The 22,815-nt window shown below is 33.0% G+C and overlaps 1 protein-coding gene across 4 annotated transcripts in view; it reads right to left on the bottom strand.

Annotated features, from left to right (window-relative positions):
* The window catches only part of FANCL (FA complementation group L), a 124,874-nt gene that overhangs the window by 50,774 nt on the left and 51,285 nt on the right, over nucleotides 1–22,815 (bottom strand). For 2 of the 4 annotated variants that reach the window (XM_057497185.1, XM_057497186.1), the window contains exons 7-8: nucleotides 18,634–18,702; nucleotides 17,519–17,563 (exon numbers count right to left, since the gene is read on the bottom strand). In XM_057497185.1, the coding sequence (XP_057353168.1) occupies nucleotides 17,519–17,563; nucleotides 18,634–18,702 (114 nt within the window). The remainder of the gene's footprint in view (nucleotides 1–17,518; nucleotides 17,564–18,633; nucleotides 18,703–22,815) is intronic. The other 2 variants (XM_036926005.2, XM_036926006.2) reach the window with 1 other exon arrangement.

The raw sequence follows: 22,815 nt of genomic DNA, 5'->3' as shown, positions 1-22,815 counted from the left end.
TGAATTACCTACATGTAAGACCTGAAACCATAAAAATTTCTAAAAGAAAACATAGGCAGTAAATTCCTCAACACTGGCACTAGCAATTTTTTTCTGGATATGTCTCCTCAGGCAAGGGAAAACAAAAGCAAAAATAAACTAGTGGGACTGTATCAAACTAAAAAGCTTCTGTATTCAGCAAAGGAAAGCATTAAGAAAATGAGAAGGCAGCCTGCTGAATGGGAGAACATATTTGCAAATGATATATCCAACAAGGGGTTAACATCTAAAATATGTAAAAAATATAACTCAGTACCAAAAGAAAAAAATCCAGTTAAAAAATGGACAGAGGACCAGAACAGACATTTCTCCAAGATATACAGATAGCCAACCAACACACGAAATGTTCATCATCACTGATCATTCAAGGAATGCAAATCAAAACTGTAACCAGGTATTACCTCACACCTGTCAGAAGAGCTAGTATCAAAACAACAACAAAAAACAAGTGTTTGCAAGGATGCAAAGAAAAGGGGACCCTCGTGCACTGTTGGTGGCAATGTAAAATTTTACTGCCATTATGGAGAACCGTATGGCGATACCTCAAAAAATTAAAAATAGAAGTACCATACGACCTGGTAATTCCACTTCTGGGTATTATCCAAAGAAGACAAAATCACTAATTCAAAAAGAAATACGCAGCCTCATGTTCACTGCAGCACTATTCACAATAGCTAAGACACGTAAGTAACAACCTAAGTGTCTGTCCATTCATAAATGGACAAGGAAGATGTGTACATATACACAGTGGAATATTACTCAGTATATATGTACTGAGCAAAATTAAGAAGAATAAAACCTTGCCATTTGCAAAAAGAGGGGTGGACCTAGACAATATTATGCTAAATGAAATGAGTCAGAGAAAGACAAATACCATATAACACTTATATGTAGAATCTAAAAAAATTAATAGACTCAAATACAGACAAAAAAACTGGTAGTTTGCCATAAGATGGGCAAAGCAGGTGAAGAGAATAAAACAGTACAAACATCCAATCATAAAATATGTCACAGGGATGAAATGTACAGCATAGGGAATATAAGTAATAATACTGTAATAACTTTGTATGGTGATAGATGGTAACTACATTTATCATGCTGAGCTTTTGTTTATAAATACGAAATCACTGAATAACTTTGTTGCATACCTGAAACGAATATTGTATAGCACCTCTACTTCTATGAAAAAAAAGACTGACACACCACCATAAGCTGACTGAAGCAATATAGCTGAGTAAAAGGTGGACACAAAGAAAGTGAACTGGGGATCAAGAATTATCGGATTCCTAGTCATTTGCTAAAAAAGGAAGTGACATATGGTCAATTCTCTAAGAGTTAAATATGCTTTGAAAAAATTTTCTTCATGGAATCATTAATATAAAGCTTTAATGGTAATAAAAGGGACGTCTTTAAAGTATCCAAAAATATATGTCTATATAAAACAGTCTGCTCATTTTGCACTGTCTTATTACTGAGCTCTGAGAGCTCTTTATATATCCTAAACACAAGTTCATTTGCAGGTTAATAATTTGAAAATATTTTCTCCTAGTCTGTGGTTTGTCTTTTCATTGTCTTAAAAGTTTCTGTTCTTGAGGTGAGGCTTAGAACCTCACCCCCCCGTTTTGAGAGAAATCTGCATCTGTGGATGTTTTGTTGCCCTTGTCTAGCTTGGATTAATACTTAGTCTATAGGCACACACCAGATCATCTACACTTGCCCTCTTACAGCACTAAACTATGTTTTCTACCTTTATCTTGCATCTACCTACCACTTAAGCATTTTATTAAAAATAATAATAATAATAATAATAATAATAATAATAATAATAATAATAATAAGGGAGAAATGTGTAGGATTCACATATAAATCAAGTATAAAAATCAAACGAATAATCATATTTGACCTGATTGTTTATAGTTCATGATGCGTGATCAAAACCGAAAGTTTCTGTGATACGACTGCCCTTGCACTGTTCACCATGTAAGAACTTGTTCACCATGTAAGAACTTGTTATGCTTTAGAAGATTGGAGACTGTTGAAAATTAGGCCTGGGGTTGATTAATGATTGTGCATTGAGTCCCCTATACAGAATTTTATTGTTGTTAACAACCATCTGATCAATAAATATGAGAGATGCCCTCTCAAAAAAAAAAAAAGTTTCTGTTCTTGAAAAATACTGTTAAGTACAATTTATCAGTTTGTTTTGTTGATCTTGTTTTTGATATATTACAAAATCTTTGTCTATCTCAAAGTTGCAAAGTTTCTTGTGCTTTCTCCAGAAGTTTGTTTTAGGTTTTACATTAAGTTTACGATCCATTTTGAGTTAATTTTTGTATACAGATTGAAGTTCAACTCTTCAGCACACAGAAAATTATTTCAGTCCCATGTATTTTAAAGACTGTCTTTCCTCCGATGAATTGTCTTTGCACCTTTGCTGAAAAGTCTTATGTGTATACCAACACTCGAATGGGTACACAGATGGTCCCTGACTTAACGATGGTTTGACTTAAGATTTTTCAACTTTACGATAGTGTTAAAGTAATATTCATTCAGTAGAAACTTAGTTTGTATTTTGAATTTTGATTTCTCCAGGGATAGCAATGTTATATAATACTCTTATGATGCTGGCCAACAGCAGTGAGCTGCCACTCAGTCAGCCACATGATCACAAGGGCAAACACCAATACACTTAAAGCTGTTCTGAAGCCATACAGCCAATCTGATTTTCACTTTTTGTACAGTATTCAATAAATTGCATGAGACTTTTAACACTTTACTACAGTCTTGGTATTAGATGATTTTACCCAACTCTAAGCTAATGTAAGTGTTCGTAGTATGTTTAAGGTAGGCTAGGCTAAGCTATGATACTCAGTAGGTTAGGTATATTAAATTAGGTTAGGTATATTAAGTTTAACTTACAGTATTTTCAATATATAATGGGTTTATCATGATATAACCCTGTCTTCAGGTGATGGGTATTTCTAAATTCTCTTTTCCAGTGATCTACTTACTTGTCTAACTTTATGATAACATCACATGTTTTGATAAAGGCAAATTTGTCTTGAAATCAGATGGTATTTGTCCTCCTACTTTGCTTTTCTTTTTCCAGATTCTTTTTTGGGCCCATCTCGGTCCTTTGCATTTCCATAGGAATTACTTGGAATCATTTTGGCAATTTCATAAAAGAAAATCTGTTGGGATTTTGACTGAGATTACACTGAATCTATCAATCAATTTGGAGAGAACTGACATCTTAACAATATTTGAGTCTTCTAACACATGAATACAGTGGATCTCTCCATTTATTTAAGTCTGTAGGTGAAAAACTTGTAGCTACTTCACCAAAGAAGATATATGAATGGCAAGTAAGTATACAAAAATATGATCAACATTATTGGTCATTAAAGAAATGCAAATTAAATTCACAATAAGCTACCACTACACACCTATTAGAATGGCTAAAATGAATGGCCATACCAAATGTCAACAAGGAGGCAGAGAAACGGGAACTCTCAAATACTATTGTTGGGATTGTAAAATGGTACAATCACTTCAGACAACTGTTTAGAGCTTTCCTAAAATGATAAATATACACTTCCTGTATGATCCAGCCATTCCACTCCTAGGTATTTGCTGGAGAAGTGAAAACACATCTTTATATAATGACATCCACATAATCTTCACAGCATATTTATAGTAGCCAAATCTTGAAAAAAAACAACCCATATGTCCATCAACAAATAAATGGGCAATATGTGGTGTATCTGCACAATGGGAGTACTACTCAGCATAAAAAGAATGGACTATTATTATTACATGCTATAGCATGGATGAAGCTTTAGCTGAGGGAAGAAACCAGACAAAGAAAAGTACATATATAGAATTACATAAAATTCTAGAAAGTAAATCAGTACTTTCCTAGAGACCAGGAAGAGGGACAAAAGGGAAGGATTACCAAGGGGAAGGGGTAAACCTCAATGTAACAGGAACGTTTACTACCTTGACTGTGGGGTTGATTTCATGGGTATACACATTTGGACACCTTAAATATGTTCAGCTTATTGTATATCAATTATGCTCCAAGAAAGTTGTTAAACACGCATTCTAACTTCTGGATAGCAATGGATATACACAGTAGTACTTTCTTTGCATTGGATTTCTCAACAATTATGAGCTAACAAAATTACAAAAGAGCAATGTTTCTAACAGCCAGGTTAAAGGCAGGAGAGCCACTGCTCATAAACCCACCACTTAAAGAATGAAATTTTATCAGTTTTACACATATATAGAGCTATATGAAATATGTATATTGAAGGAGGAAGGAGAAAAGATATATAAGGGAACTCAGATGTTAGCTATTCCTTCATAACTGTTATTAAATTATGTTAAAATAGAAAAGCACTTAAGCAGAAAAGTGTGAACACTGCCGATCTCAAAATGTAACGCTTATTATCTTTAAAAGCATTTTGTTACTTTTATAATACCTGAAGTGATATAATAATGTCAGTCACTTAACCAGATCTTGGAGTATAATATCTTCATCTTAAGTACTATTATTTCCAGTATTTTAATAATTTTCTCATAGTCCCGGAATGTGATCTTTTGTGCTCTGATGACACTTAAATTAATAGCATAATTTTCTGGTACTTGCAACAGTTGCTTTCCATTCTGATTTTTTTATACTTTGCTATAATATGTGAAGATAAATCCTCAATCATTTTTGTCTTTATCTCTGAGGGATTCAAAAGGCTTCAATAGAAGGAAATAGCAAGAGATTAAGCTTTTTAAGAAATTCAATTTTAATATTAATTACAACATTTCCAATCAGATATCTTTAAAGAGATGATAAATCTCTTAACTATTCAGTTCATTTGATCTTATTTGCAAGCTTCATTGATATTCTCAACTCTTTATAGGTACCTCTATAACTAAATATATTTAATCAAATGCTACTCTGTGTCAATCACGCCATAGCAAATGTATCACCGCTTCCTATACTTATTTTGACTGTAAATGACTGATAATTTAAAAGATTTGCTACTATTTTTAAGTCATGTAAAAGGGTATCTGGCCACAGTCACATGAAACAGTCACTGCATGGGTAGCCTTCATGGAATGACTGTAGCAACTCTGTTTAAACAAAAAAGGAGGTTTAAAAAGAAAGAAAGAAACAGCTGTCAGGGCATCTTTAAGCAGGCACTTCCAGTCTGGTCCTTGGCTATCCTGTGTTGAAGACCATAAAAATAAATAAATAAATAAATAATTCAAACCAATTTAAGAGAGGACTCTGGGCAGATGGCTGAGTAGGAAGTATGGGCATGGTTTGTGGTTCCTCAAAACAATTACAATGATTAACAAAGATCACTGACCACAGATCACCATAAAAAACATAATGAAGACATTTAAAATATTTCAAGAAGCATCAAAATTTGACACAGAAACACAAAGTGAGCAAAAAACAATGAAAAAACAATGGTGTTGACAGATTTGCTTGAAGTAGGGTTTCCGCAAACCAATTTGTAAAAAACTCAGTATCTGTGAAGCACAAAAATAACAAGTTATTCCTACACAATAAACCCTGCCTTACTTTAACAAAGGCTCCAGTCTTATCTCTAACGCTGACCACAGAATACTAAATGGTATGTAATTCCTGCATTATTTCCTATAATTTCATGCGTTTGTTTTTTGGCTATTGCCATTCTCTTCTAAAGCCTAGTATTTTAGTTCTCCTCCCAAGCCTAATATTTCTTAAGATTCACTGAGATCAAGTAACATCTTATCCAGAAAACTTGCTTGACCACATCAGGTTAGATTATGTGCCTCTTCTCCACCTTATAAAAATGGCTTATCAAACTAAAAGGCTTCTGTACAGCAAAGGACACCATCAGCAGAATATAAAAGGCAAACTACAGTATGGAAGAATATATTCATAAACAATTTATCTGATAAGGGGTTAATACCCAAAATATATAAAGAACTCACATACCTCAACACCAAAAAAACAAATAACCAGATTAAAAAATGGACAGAGGACCTGAACAGACATTTCTCCAAAGAAGAAATACAGATGACCAACAGGCACATGAAAAGATGCTCCACATTGCTAATCATCAGGGAAATGCAGATTAAGATCACAGTGAGATATCACCTCACACCAGTTAGAATGGGCACTATCCAAAAGACAAGAAATAACAAGTGTTGGCAAAGATGTGAAGAAAGGGGAACCCTTCTACACTGTTGGTGGGAATGTAAATTGGTGCCACTGCTGTGGAAAGCAGTAGAGAGATTCCTCAAAAAAACTAAAAAATAAAAATACCATTTGACCCAGTAATTCCACTTAAAGGAATTTGCCTGAAGAAAACAAAATACCTGATTCAGAAAGACAGCACCACTATGTTTATTGAAACATTATTTATAAAAGCCAAAATCTGGAAGCAACTAAGTGTCCATCAATAGAATGAGGATAAAGAAGATGTGGTACATATATACACAATGGGATATTACTCAGCGATAAAAAAGAAAGAAATCCTGCTATTTGCAACAACATGGATGGATCCAGAGGATATTATGCTAAGTGAAATAAGCCAGGCAGAGAAAGACAAATGCTGTATCATTTCACTTATTTGTGGACTATAAAAACAAAACAAAATAGAATGAACAAAATAGCAGTAGACTCATATACACTGAGAATTGACCAGTGGTTACCATGGAGGAGGGACTGGGATGGGTGACTGGGAGTAAAGGAGAAAAAGGAGCACAAAAATTCTCAATTAGTTGGTCACAGGGATGGTAGTACAGCATGGAGAATATAGCCAATGATTCTGTAAAATCTTCCTATGTTGACATATAGTAACTGCACTAGCAGTGGTGAGGATTTAGTAATATGAGTAACTGTTGAACCACTGTGTTGTGTATTTAAAACCAATATAAGATTATATATCAATGGTACTTCAATAAAAAAATGGCATATCATTCAAGACATTTTACTGAAATTATGTTTTTAAATCTCTCTCTCCTCATCAGGCTGAAAGTTACTCCTGAAAGGTTATCCTGTGGTAGTAGAACCTGTGTGATTCATCTTAACATTCTCAGGATCCAGCTCAATATTCCACATATAGTGGATAATAAATAATTGTTTCCTTCTGAAAAAAATGTTCCTCCTTGCTTTTCTGTTCACGTACTTTTTCAAGGTAAATGTTAAGATAGACTTGACCATGACCGCTGTACAATTCATCTAATAAAGCACTAAAAACAGGAATAACTTCCCTAGACCTTTGTAATTGCTCTTGCTTATCATACCTATGCTTCAAGAATGTCCAAAGAACCATGAACTTTTCACCTAATCCCCTAACAAATTATACAAGTGAGCATGAAAATAAGTCACAGGATGTATTTCTTTTGCCACTTGCTTCGAGTTGGAAATGTGGAACCCCATTCATATTTAGCATACTTATTTAGAAATTTCAATGCTTCTCTTTAATGAACAGCCTATTGATGAAAACAATGAAAAGATTTTTAATATTCAAAGTTCACAACTACATCAGAATCAAAGTACAAACTACATATTTAATATTATATAAAACAAGGGTTAAAGCTACTAGGTAAGAAAAGTGGACTAAATACACACATCTAATTTCACTCTCCCCAAAAACTCACTAAGACACAACCTCACAAAAACAGGGAGAATTGGAAAAAACAAAAGTTTGGAAGCTAGAAAGCAAAGGGATTTCTCTTCTGAGCTTCCATGCAAAACTCCCCAAAATATTAAGAAATGGAATCGTGCAATATATAATATACATAAGAGATTGTGTGTGTGTGTATGTGTTATTTATTGAGCAATTGGATCAACTAATAGATAGATATAAAATATACCGTGACCTGATTTATTTCAAGAATGCAAAACTGGTTTAACATTAGGAAATCAAACCATGTAAATTACCACATTAACAGATTAAAGAAGAAAAACCTTTTGACTATCTTAAGAGACTACACTTGATAAAACTGAAACTTCATTCATAACAAAACTCTTACGAAACTAGAAATATGAATAAATCCCATTAATTACTGATAGCAGATTTCAGAACAAGAAATATACAGCAAAACTGACCTCATCATGAAAACTGAAAGGTTTTCCTTTGTGATCAGGAATAAGACAAGAATCCTTGTGTTTAGTCTTTCTATTTCACATTGTATTAGAGACTATTAGCCAGAGCAGTAGGCCAAAAAAAAAATGGTGTAAAGATCAGAAAGGAAGAAATAAAACTGTCTTTTACAGATTATATGATTATGTTCATAGAAAATAAATGAATCTACTGATAAATTATTAGGTAAGAGTTTAACAAGAAAACTGAATCAAAAATCATTTAAAAAATACATTTATCTGTATATACCAGCAACAAAAAATAAAATTAGGAGTTAAAAAACCCAGCTACATACAACTAAGAATGGCCAAAATAAAGTCTAAAAGTACCCAGTGATACTAGGGTTTTATCTTTTGCCTCTCAGTTCCAAATCCATCCTTATTACCTGCACTGTGATAATACAGATTTACCCTGTAAGCATTTCTCTTTTACACGTGCCTGATGTTCAGCCCTATCAGTACTGGATGCCATTAACTACATACTAATTCAGGCTGCAGTTTCCTGCCCTCCAGCTTTGGTCCATTTGTACCTCAGATAGGACTGTTTTCTGCCTGCTCAGTGAATGCCAGGAAGAAGGTTGAAATAAGCCTTTTAAAAGAAATCTGACCAATCAATCAATAACTCAAAAAGATCTAAGTATCAAAATGATATTAAAATTTGGGGGTTCCTCATGATGAGATTTACTCAGGTAATAGAGTTCGCATTTGACAATGAAGTTCACATTTGACAAGCCTCATTCACGCACTCCAAGCTTTCAAACAATTTTTTATACCTGACTTTTAACCACGAACAGATAACCCAACAATAAGCCTAGAAAATAGGCAATTCAAAGAAACAGAAACAACTCTGAGGGGAAAAAAAGACAAAAATATATTATCAGTATCTCTGGGGACAAAAGAAGATACATCTATGAAATAATCTCTCAATAATCAATATGATAAAAAAAGTGAAAATAATTCAATAGGAAGGTGATTGGGCAAGGTTGATGAAACTTCCCAGAAAGAACAGCTTACACAGAACCAACATATAAAATGAAGATGAGATTTAGAGAACTGATGGAAAATTGGGGTTGAATGATTTTAAAGTACATAAAAAACTAAGGAAATGAAAAGAAAACTGTTAACTCTAGGGATAACAAAAAGTACAGGTCAACAAAGGAAAAACAGCAGTTAACTACACAGCTTGACTCAGCAGAATATACATATATGTTCATAATAATGTAAACACTGAATATTGATATAATCAAAATTATCTGGAGAGAACAGGAAGATAGGAAGCATGCAAGTGTATGGAGTAGGGGCAGGCAGAGGAAACAGCAAACTCATGTCTATGGTAGAAAGTTAACAGATGATGCCTAAAACAAACAAAAGATAGTATAATTACAAGGCTATGCAATATTTTTTATTAAGATATTATTGATATACACTTATGAAGGTTTCACATGAAAAAACAATGTGGTTACTACATCTACCCATATTATCAAGTCCCCACCCATACCCCATTGCACTCACTGTCCATCAGTGTAGTAAGATGCCACAGAGTCACTATTTGCCTTCTCTGTGCTACACTGTCTTCCCCATGACCCCTCAAACCATGCGCACTAAACGTAACACCCGTCAATCCCCTTCTCCCTCCCTCCCCACCTGTCCTCCCACACCCCTCCCCTTTCGTAACCACTAGTCCCTTCTTGGAGTCTGTGAGTCTGCTGCTGTTTTGTTCCTTCAGTTTTGCTTCATTGTTATACTCCACAGATGAGTGAAATCATTTGATACTTGTCTTGCTCCGCTTGGTTTATTGGACACTTAGGTTGCTTCCATATCTTGGCTATTGTAAATAGTGCTGCAATAAACATAAGGGTGCATATGTCTTTTTGAGTCTGAGAAGTTGTATTCTCTGGGTAAATTCCAAGGAGTGGGATTCCCAGGTCAAATGGTATTTCTATTTTTAGTTTTTGAGGAACCCTGTATTGCTTTCCACAATGGTTGAACTAGCTTACATTCCCACCAGCAGTGTAAGAGCATTCCCCTTTCTCTGCATCCTCACCAGCATTTGTTGTTCTTAGTCTTTTCGATGCTGGCCATCCTTACTGGTATGAGGTGGTATCTCATTGGGGTTTTAATTTGCATTTCCCTGATGATTAGTGATGTGGAGCATCTTTTCATGTGTCTGTTGGCCATCTGAATTTCTTCTTGGAGAATTGTCTCTTCATATCCTCCGCCCAATTTTTATCGGGTTATTTGCTTTTTGGGTGTTGAGGTGTGTGAGTTCTTTACATATTTTGGATTTTAACCCCTTGTCGGATATGTCATTTACAAATATATTCTCCCATACTATAGGATGCCTTTTTGTTCTGTTGAAGACCATGTAATATTATGAAATTATAAATACACCAAAGGATCAGCTAACAATTAAAAGTGGTTGACCACAGAGGAGAAAAAAGTGGGAAGGAGGCTAGGAAATAACATTTTGTCTCAAAAGAAAACAAAAACAAAACAAAACAAAAAAACCCTTATAAACCTAAATCTTTAACATGTTCATGTACAAAAAGTAAAAACTTAGAAAAATAGCCTGCCTATGTTCTGAAAAGCTAGAAAGTATGATTAAAAAAAAAAAGAAAAGTTATCTGCTAACAAATTGGACAACCTAGAAGAAATGGGTAAATTTCTAGAAATATGCAATCTCCCAAGACTGAACCAGGAAAAAATAGAAAATCTAAACCAATTTAGTAGTAGCAAAATTGAAGCAGTAATCAAAGACCTCCCAACAAACCAAAGTCCAAGCCCAGATGGCTTCACAGGAAATTCTACCAAACATGTAGAGTTTAATACCTATCCCTCTCAAACTATTCCAAAAAATTGAGAAGAAAATCTTCCAAATTCATTCTACAAGGCCAGCATCATCTTGATACCAAAATCAAAGACACTACAGAAAAGGAGAACTAGAGAACAATATCCCTGATGAACAATATCAAATGTTTCAATATCCGCAAATCAATGTGATACACCACATTAACAAAACATAGGATAGATATGGTCATCTGAACAGATGCTGAAGAAGCATTTGACAAAATTTAGTATCCATGCAACAGCTGCCAACAAACTGGTCTAAAGGGAAAATATTTCAACATAATAAAGGCCATGACAAACCTACAGCTAACATCATATTCAACTGAGAAAAGCTGAAAGCTTTTCCTCTAAGATAAGAACAAGGCAAGGATCCACTCTCACTGTTTATATTCAACATAGTTCTAGAGTTCCTAGCCACAGCAATCAGACAAGAAACAAAAGACAACCAAATTGGTAAGAAGTAAAATTGTCACTATTTGCAGATGACATGATACTAAACAGAGAAAACCCTAAGACTCTACCAAAAAACTATTGGAATGAACAAATTCAGTAAAGTCACAGAATACAAAATTAATATATAGAAATCTGTTGCATTTCTGTATACAAATAATGAACTAGCAGGAAAGAAATTAAGAAATCAATCCATATGCAATTGTATCAAAAAGAATAAAATACCTAGGGATAAGTTTAACCAAGGAAATGAAAGACCTGTACTCTGAAAACATTAAGACACTGATGAAAGAAACTGAAGAAGGTACAAATGAATGGAAAGATAGTCCATGCTCATGGACAGGAAAAAGTAATGTTAAAATGGCCATACTTCCCAAAGCAATCTACAGATTCAATGTGATCCCAAGGAAACTCCCAACTGCACTTTTTTCTGAAGTAAAACAAATAATCCTAAAATTTGTATGAAACTACAAAAAGTTCCAAATACAAGAAATCTGGTGGAAGAAGAACAAAGCTGGGGGTGTCATGTTCCCTGATATCAAACTATACTACAAAGCTACAGTAATCAAAATGGTATGACACTGGCACAAAAACAGGTACATAGAACACTAGAACAGAATAGAGACCAGAAATAAACCTACACCTATATGGTCTATTAATATATGACAAAGGAGGCAAGATTATACAAGGGAGAAAAGACAATCTCTTCAATAAATGGTGCTGGGAGAAAAGGACAGCTACCTTCAGAAGAATGAAACTGGATCACTATCTTCTACACAGAGAATAAAATCTAAATGGATTAAAAACCTAAACATAAGACCTGAAACTATAAAATTGCTGGAAGAAAACATAGGTTACAAACTCTTGAACATCAGCATTTATAGTTTTTTTCTGAATATGTCTCCCCAGGCAAGGGAACAAAAGCAAAAATAAACAAGTAGAGACTATATCACCAAAAAAGTTTCTGCACAGCAAAGGAAACCACCAACCAAATGAAAAAACAACCTACTGAATGGAAGAACATATTTGCAAATAATGTTATCTGATAAGGGCTAATATTGAAAATATATTTTAAAAACTCAACCTCCACACATACACACACACACAAAAAAAAGCCCAAAGAGATGGACAGAAGACCTCAATGGACATTTTTCCAAAGAGAACATGTAGATAGCCAACAGACACAAGAAAAGGCACTCATCATTAGGGAAATTCAAATCAAAACCACAATGAGATGCTAACCATTCTTAGTGTGAAGCAATATAAACAAGGCAAGAATAAGTGTTGGCAAGAATGTCAATAAAAGGGAACTCTTGCACACCACTGGTGGGATTGCAACCACTATGAAAGCAGTTGGAGGATTCTCAAAAAAGTAAAAACAGAAATACCACCAATTCCACTTCTGGAAATTTATACAAAGAAAACAAAATCATTAATCTAGAAGATAATATATGCCCTACTATGTTTATCATAGCATTATTTACAATAAACAAAATATGGAAACAAACTAAATGTCCATCAATAGATGAATGGATAAAAAAGATGTGGGACATATATACAATGGAATATTAGTCACAAGGAAGAAGGAAATCTTGCCATTTGTAACAACATGGATGGACCTAAAGGGTAGGTATTATGCTAAGTGAAAGAAGTCACAAAAAGACAAATATCATACAATTTCACTTACAAATAGAATCTAAAGAACAAAATTGAAACAGACTCATAAACACAGAACAGTTTGGTAGTTGCCATGGCGAGAGGGTGAGAAGGATAGGTGAAATGAATGAAGGGGAAAACAAATTAGTGAGAATCTTTGATATCTTGTTCTGGGTGATAGTTACATGAGTGTACACATATGTCAAAATTCATTGAGCCATACACCAAAATTTGTGCATTTTATTGTATTACCTCAATATAAAAAATTAAAAATTGTAGAAAAGATTGCATTCACAGTAGCAACAAAAACTTTCAAATACTTTGGAATAAATTCAGTAAAAATGTGCATCATGTGGATTAAGAAACTACTGAGGGACCTAATAAACTTAATATAGGAGCCTAAGTAAGTGCAGAGATAAGCAGTTCGTAGACTGCGAGCTTACCAGTTCTTCATTAGATGGATAAATGTAAACCTAAATTTACCTAAAACCTAAATGACTGTAAAGATTACTTGTAATAATACACACACAGCATTATCAATGATGTTTCCAGAAATGAAATATTTTGTTAAGTGACAAGCATAGTTTCAAAACTATTATCTAGTGAGATCCCAATTCAAAATAAAGGCATTAAATGTGATTTTATATTTTCTCAATTTTGCTAATTTGTATTTTCCCTCTCTCTTTCTTTCCCTAAAATGAATGCAGGGTACTTTAAAAAATAAACCAATTATTGAAAAAAGAAAAAAGAAAAAAGAAGGGCAGTCAATAGGTCATGTTGATTATTTTTCTACCACATCACATAATTTCAACTGAGTTTTTTAAAAATCCCTTTGATGTATTTTTATCCACAGCATTGTTGCAACAATAAGACTGCCAAGAAGGCAAAAGCATATTTAGTTAACCAATTTAAAAACAAAAATCCAGTATTATAAATTCTCCAACAAAGACAGCAAAGAGGAAACTCAGGAAGATAATCCAGTCAAGTAGATCAAATAAAGAGAATTTTCACAGGATCTTCAGAGTGGATATTGAGGGCTTTTTCTCCTGATATTCTGTTTGTTTTAAACCAAATTTACTTTTCTTAACATTTCTGTGAAAGAGAAAAAGTTCAGTATTTCCTTAATCATGTTAACCAAGGCAGAGGACAGTCATGTGACTTGTTTGAAACTACACAATTAAGTCAATGGTTGAACTGTAAACAGAACCTAGGATACCCAACTGCTAATCTGCTGCTCTAACTAATGGATCATGCTCCCTGCTATGTAATAGTGACTGTTTCCTTTAATTACAAATTCTTCATTCACCATCAGATTATCAGCCAGAGGCTTTATCATTAGTTTTGCTCTTCTTGCATACATGGCATTATTCCAAAAATATGACATTTCCATGATAAAAAATATAGAGACCACTGCTTACTGTATCATACCAAATCTGTTCATTCCAACCATCATGGCAAGGTTACTTCACCAAGCCTGCAATTAACGGCACAGTCATAACTACAATTTCAATTTGGGACAGTCAGCAATTTGGAGAAAATGACGCTTGCTTTTTATAGACTGACTAGTATGAGTGCACTTAAGATCTTACATTCTATGGTCTCATCAGTCAACAATATTCATAATATATATGACCTGTACGTGAAGTCCAGAAGGTAGTAGATTGCTAAAGATACATTTTTGGGCATTTGTGATGTTGGGAAGTAAAACAGGGTAAAAATCATGAGAAGCTCTTACACTCTGCTAAAATCTATTTAAGGAATTGGGTAAGCAAATAAAAAGCAAGCATCCGAGAAGAGGCGTGCAGGCACTCGTCCCCAAGATGCGCCGTCTCTGGCGCGTACCCGGCAGCGGCAGCCTTGCCCTTGTGCTGGTCTCTCGCTGCTCCGAACGCCTCCTCGGAGCCAGAACACACTGGCTGCGGCTGATCACGCTGTGAGACACCTGCACTGGCTACTGGGCCTGTCATGATGCACAACACCCTACCATCTTTAGCCTGACATTGTGCGAGTTGTAATTATTCATCCCGATGGGTATGTCAGAGTGGCAGCGGCAGACCTCTCATCAGAGCAAAAGGAAAATACATCAAAACATTACCGGCCCAGCAGGAAGACAGGGACCATAAGGGAAATTACCCATTTTTAATATGGATGCCACAAAGCCATGCCTATTATTTTACAAAAAAAAGGAAAACAAAGATCTTCCAAGTTTAAAGTCCAGAAAAACTGAATCCAGAGAGGAAATGTATAAAAGCAGACAAGGAATATTTTTAAAAATCAATTATCTGGAACCTATTTACGGTCTCTTAAATACATATTTGCTACTAGACTACAATAGTAACATTTTGCTTAAGAAACACAATTGTTTAAAAATTGTTAAAAATGAAAGGAAAATAACTACCACAAGCACAACTGTTTCCAACAAGTCAATGAAAAGAGATGATACACAGCAAATTCTGACACTGCTTACTTTCAAAACATAAACTAATACTGCCGATACTCATGTCTAAAAGACACGAGAGTTCATACCACTGGTAGCACCACCAAAATGCTTACAATGTACAACTAGACTCCTGAAACAACAACATATTTTGTAAGTTTTCTGAATTTCAATGACGTAGGTTAAAGAAAAACTGAAATCACCCACAGACCACAAGAGAGACACATCCAGATTCAATGAGCATATATACAAGACTAATGCAAATGCAGATTCCTATTTCATACTTAAGTACTTAAATATAAAAAAGTACAGTTTTTAGAGCCAACTATAGGAGAGTATCTCTTCAGAGCAAGCTATGGAAGATTTTCTCATTCAAGACACGAAAAGCAGAAATCACAAGGAAGAGAATGATAAATGTGAGCACACTGAAAGTTTAACTACTAACAAAATATATCATATAAAAAGATATGATTACAGGAAGAAGATACTTACATTCCATATAACCAGCAAAAACTTAATATCCAAAATATATAAGGAATGCAACCAGCAAAAAATGAGTATCCAAAATATATAAGGAATGCTTATAATAAAAAATATTTAAATAAGCAAACATTATAAACAATAATAATGATTATCAATCTTTGATAACAATTAAGGTCAGACTAAAATCAGATGAAGACTTGGAAAGATTTTGGGAAAGGAATTACTATGAATTAGTGGGTAGCTGTATAAACTTATACAACCAATTTGGGAAGGCAATTTGGCAATATTTAGTAATCTCAAAGAGGAGCACTTCCTATAATCCAGCATTTTCACTTAGGTGTAACTCACACTAAAAGTCTCACAAGTGTACAAGGAAACATGTAAAGATGTTCACTGCAGCACTATTTAAGTAAGAAATTGTGTAACATATTGTGAACAACCTCGTCGGTAGGCAATGGATAAATTAACGGGTGGATTCATATAATGGAATGATTTCTGGACCATAAAAGCATTTAAGATAAATGTACTAGACATGTATAGGTCAAGGGTATATCTGAAAAACAACACTGTATTAAAAAAGTAAGTGCAAATGTTACAGAATATGGTATAAAATGTAGCAAAAAAAATACGTGTAGATAGCAAATACCTCAATTGCATGAAAGTGGTAACTTGTAGAAAGGGAGAAAAGGAGAGAGGGAAGAGGAGTAATGTCTTTGATGTTCCTAGAACATTTTATTCTTAAGAGACACACAGAAATAGAGATGTATCTGAAGCAAATTTAATAAAATACTAACAACTGTCAAATTTGAGTGGTGGATAAAAAGGTGTACAAATTTTTATCTGTACTAACAATTTGGTATATTCCTTCATTTTAAAAAAGAATTTATGACATTCCAACTACTGCTAATTCTGTTTTCCTGAAGGTAGTACAAAACAGAAAACGTTTTGTATGATCCAATTAAATCTAAAACTTATTCCATGCTTATATGTGCAAGGCACTGAGTGATGTTAAGTAGGATACAAAATTTAAAAGAAATTGTTCTCAAAGATTTTCCAGTGTAGTACAGTCACAAACTACTTTTGCTAAGTGGCAGAATATAAATGCTTTAACCATTCTTTTATGGAGATGCAAACTTTATCACAGATTAAAGTCTGGGGAAAACTTGTACAGTTCATTGCATTCAAAACACTAGAAACTAATCAAATATATGTTCTTTAACTGTGGGATTTTGATAAATATTAAAGTGTTGAGATTTCATATCTGGAAAGAGTAATACAATCGAGGTATAACATTATCTCATGATCTTACATAAAAGTTTATAGAGCCAAATAGAAAATGTATACTATAAAACAAGAAAGGTATGCGATTTATACACAATTCCAATTTTTTTTTTTAATCACAGTATTTCTTAGATAGTTTAACATGTATCAGAATACCAAAAGGAAACCACAGGGTCTTTTCTCGCCTTTAATTTGCTGTATTTTCTTAATTTCCATTGGAAGGTAGGATACTTTGTTTTTAAAGAAAATGAGAAAAATAATTTTCAAGTATGTGTGTATAATTAAAATGACATTTGAACCTTTACAAGACTATTTAAATTCTTTCAGGCTTTTTTAAAAACTAACTTCATATACAAGAAAATTAAGCATAGTTTAAAATATAAGCATAAGTTTTCACTTGAACTCACCAAAATTTTCTATTAAAAATATGGGTGCCTCCATTTAGAGGATATTTGTAAAATATCACTAGGAATTTTTTTTCTCTTTGCATAACAGAAATGTTCCCTCCATTTGCTATCAACTGCCACAATTTATTTGATGAAAGAAGGACCACATCTGTCTTCATCAGATTGTTCTTTAAATTTAATCACCATTCTGCCAGATCTTTAAAAGCCACATACACATAATGTTGATGACAGTACTACTGATAATTACACCTTATACCTATATAATGTTACAATTTATAGTGCACTTCTAAATACATGATCTTGTTAGATAACATTATTGTATAGAGAAATTAAATTGACAGGAGCAAGAGAAACAATCTCCTATATCCTTTACTCAAAGTATGAATACTCCAAAGCACATACAAAAAGAATATAGTGTAAGATAAAGGAAGAACTAAGAACACTTGAGAACAATAAAACTGAGTGGATATGGCAGGATTTATATTTTCAGTAATCCCTCATTCTCCTCTGAAAAAGACTGTCTGATACTATGTCATTAATGTTAAAAGTTTTAGGAACCTAAAAAATTCCACCCAACTTTCCGCTTACTACTCATTGCTTTACAAAGGCTTCTTCACAATTTAAATGGAAATTTTTGTCAATGGAGTTCCATATTTATCTAAACTGAAGAATAAACACCTAAAGGTTGGATGACATGCTTATGTTTGTGTGTGTGTGGAGACAGAGAGAATAGACATTAACTACTAGGCAATATGAAAGAGGCACTCTAGAAGTCCTGTTTATAAATATATGTTTAAAGAAAACTGGAAAAAAATCACTTTACATAAAACACATAATGCCCACTTATGAGTAAACACAATATGCTGTATCACTATTTAAATTTAAGAATTTACCTGTGGTGTCCAGGAAAATGAAAATGAAACAGGAAAATCCACAAAACAATCTGGTGATTCTGTAGGGTACTATGAAAAAGCATAAAATTAGTCCATTTTTGCTTCTGTGTGACAATTTCACATGAAATACTCTGAAAAAACTGAACATATAGGGAAAATATTATAAATTCAAATTTATAGCATACAATATTTTGATTCTAATATTCTAGAGATGTCAAGAGGTGGTTAGGTCAAGTTATACTCAGGAGGTACAAAGTTTGGTGATTTGGGGGTGCCAAAGCAATCAGTCTTGAATAAAGAGTAATGAATTAAATCAGTATCAGGTCAGCTGCTAATGTGATCTGAGGGGTAAACCACAATGGATCTCACTTTATATTTAAAATGAAAGATCAAACTCATTGATATTTAATTTATTTTCAGTCTAAAATTTAATTCTAAATAGTCTCAGTCATTAATTAAAGAGGCAGTGTCTGTTAAAATAAATCAAGAAATGCACAAAAATGAATACATGAATCTATCAATTCAAAGAAGTATCTTCCACATTAAAGCAATTACTTTCAGCAAAAGATGAATAAAAAGAAACAATGAAATTCTTTCTGGCTTATTAAGGAAAAACAAAACAATAGTTTAAAGAAAGTCTTTTCATGATTGATTAAAAAATTCAAGTTTTATACAAAGAAAAATGATAGTCATAAAGACTAATAAAATAGGTGTCTAAATTAAAGACAAAAGTAGTTTTTTTTTAAATCAAATTAATTTTGTTAGAGAATTGTACTACATGATTTCTTTAAAACCCAATTCTACAATCTTGAAAGTCACATGTAATTGAAAATACTCATTTCTTTCCTTTGAAAAGCAAAACTTACTAAATGAAAATTAGTTGTAGGAAAATTTTCTCTCACTTGACTCAAAGTTTAAAATAAGTTTTAGACTCTCACTTTTTTTAAGCCTCTTATTTTTCAACTTCACTAAATAAGCAGGGACAAATAATTTTCACTGTAGTATTTAACAAACATCAGCCCATTTGAAACTAATGCTTTGAAAAGAATTAACATTTAGTCATAATGAATGGCGGGCTAAAAAGAAATTTATCTACATTCACTCTGCTGGTATCTATCTGGCTATGTAATACTGAAAATAAAAAATTTCCTGGCAAATATATAGGAAATCATATAGAAATATAATGATGCTCTAATTTGGAAAAAATAAAGAAAGGCCAGGCTAAGATGAAGGAGGGAGCTCTATTTCAGACAATTCAAAATATCAAATGAGGTAGTTCAGAGTATAATTGCTGTAATCACCAGAAAAACAATTTGTACACCATTTTACAATTCATGTGATTATCTTAAAGTAAATGCAGGCAGATACCTTAGCTTTCTCTGGTTTCCATCTCTGCTAACTAACTTACATGATCTTAAACAAGTCATTTAATGTCACTGGCTATTTTATATGTAAAAATGATGGAACCCATCGAAGAGTATTGTAAAATCTCTTTTCCCTCTAGCATGTTAAAATTCTGTAAAAAGAATGCATACTTGAAACATCCTTGGGTCAAAAATGGAATATTTAGTTCACTTTGAATTGATGTTATTTATGTCCTACTGAGGCTGACAATGAACAGTATCAACCCTCTAACTTAAACAAATCATCAGTCTAGGAGAGAGTATGAAGTTAATGAGAGAAATATAGTAAACGTTTACTGTATTTAAGTAGATGAAACCAAGCAAAATATCTGTCACTTTGGAAGTCATTAAGTACATTCAGCAGATTTTATTAAAAGATAATATAACCCTGCATTTAAATAGGATTCAGTATAGTAAATGGTACATATGTACTGACACAGAAAGAGATGCACTGAGAGTTTAAAAAGCAGGTTATAACAAACATAACATGATCCACATACATAAATGAGTTCTCCATATAGTTTCTGAGATACTTTTCCAATATATTTTATGTGAAATTATGCAAACATACAAATATGGATATAATAAATTATACTGACCTATATGTAGGTGACTTTACTGTATAAGTGTGTGTATGTGTGTGTGTGTATAAATCATATTCAAGATCAATTTTGTTACATAGTAAACTTTACATAATTGTATAGAACCTAAAAAGCACAAGTTTACTTACTTCTGGATGATTCAACATAAATTATGAAGTAGCATCCTAAATAATAATTTCCAAAATTGCTTGTATTATAGTACTAACTACAACATAGATAACTAAATGCAATATTGTAAAATAACTTCATCAAAATTCAGAGTTTTCAATAGTAAGTTTTAGAGGTGTATATAAAATCACCAGACACCAACTGCCAAAAGTTTTACTTTAAAAGTCTAATTAACAACATCTAATTAACAAAATCTTCACATAAAGGAAAATCAATTGGAAAATAATCACTTTCAATTAAAATAGTTTTTCAACTTTCACTCAAAACAATTCAAATAAATATAAATGAATATAATTATATATTAGACATATATTTTTGTCACAATATTTTTAGACTCTATAGTACACTGTTCTAAGGAAAATTTTAACCCAACCTCTTCTGTGATTGGACCATTTAACCAGTAAGGCTCCCCACAAAGTGAATACACACAAATTGCACATTAAAAAAATGGTCATCACAGATAGTGTGCCCAGCTTCCAAAACACATCTGTGATATCTTTTTCAAGTAGCTTTGATCTTAGACAAAGCTGAGGAAGCCTTGGGCTATTTCTTTATCTTAAAGATAGTGATTCCATCCCACAGTTCAGGATGTATTATACATACTGCATAAAAATATACCTATAAAAACTAAAAAATTCAACTGCTTCCCTTATTATATTTCTTTCTGATTTATATATTTACTTTTAACAGGTGATATCTAGCTAAAATTGGTTTTGTTTCCTTTGGGTTTTTTGAGATAGGGGTGTGGCAGAATTGGGTGAAAATATATTCAAGAATGTATTCAAGAATAAAAATAGAATGCATTTCTTTACTATATATCAAAAAATATCACAGAAATAAAGGTTTGTGTATTAGGAAAATAACCCTGCTTTAAGGTTAAAAAAAAAAAGCTTGCCCCTTTAAAATTTAGTTTGGATTAAGATTTTGTTATGAGACTCTTAACAGACAGTCTCAACTATCACTATTTTTAACTGACAATACCAGACCCCATACTCCTAAAAAATAAATTACCACATCTAAAACACAAGTTGGTCTCAATGGCAACTGAACTAAATGGACAATTAAAGACTCTAACAAATCATACCAACATAAGACTCACTCAGTTACATCTGTCTTTTTCTTTTCCTAAACAATTTGATTTTCTTCCTAATTCAAATAAAGTTTTCTCTTCTCTCTTGCCAGGGCATCCCTACCAGTGCTTCATAGCTATCGATGCCACAGAAACTGATACTTGAAACTATTCTCCAAAGATACATTAAAAGTGTTACCTTCATCAACCTTGAAAAAGTACAAGAAAAAGACAGAGTGGACTATACTATGGCTACATCCTCACTCTCAATACAATCAATAATGTAATTAACCAGAATTAATAATAAATTCTTGTAAGTGTAATTATAGGCAGAGTAGACTTAAAGCATGATCTCCTTAGTAAGTAGAAAAGCTTGTAAAAAATGAGGCTATTAAAAAACACAACTACTACCCATAATCAGGACAGGATGTACTTAAAATTTTTCATTTTGATCTTCATAGGAGCAAAGCCACTTCTATCAATGTACAAAATATTAACAAAACTTTGAAGGAAATGACAGTACCCTTGCCCCTGGCAGTGTGGGACCTTTGGACAGACTTCTCCCTGATCTTAAACAAAGCACAATTAAGATTAAATTAAAAATGAAAATAAATTTTCATTTTAACAAAAACACCCATATAGCCTCTTTCACAAATAATATTTCTATCCCACTAATTTCTTTTCAACATTTATCACATATGAGTCTTAAAATTATACCTAAACGCTGTGTGAGATAAAAAGAATTATTCATTTCTCAACTTGTCTGATATAGTGGCACTGTAAGATAGCAACCTCTCTGTGTCACCCAGTACAGTTTAATATATTAATTTTCTCTCATGGAAAGCTTAAATACCAGACACACTTTTAAAAAGGACAAACACAATTGATCTTTTCATCATTACAATTTTCTGAAATAGAGTTGATTGATGACTCTTAGGAA

The sequence above is a fragment of the Manis pentadactyla genome, chromosome 2 (assembly GCF_030020395.1).
Source record: "Manis pentadactyla isolate mManPen7 chromosome 2, mManPen7.hap1, whole genome shotgun sequence".
Taxonomy (NCBI): Eukaryota; Metazoa; Chordata; class Mammalia; order Pholidota; family Manidae; genus Manis; species Manis pentadactyla.
Note: the sequence above shows the minus strand (reverse complement) of the source record. Positions and strands in the feature narration are given on the sequence as shown.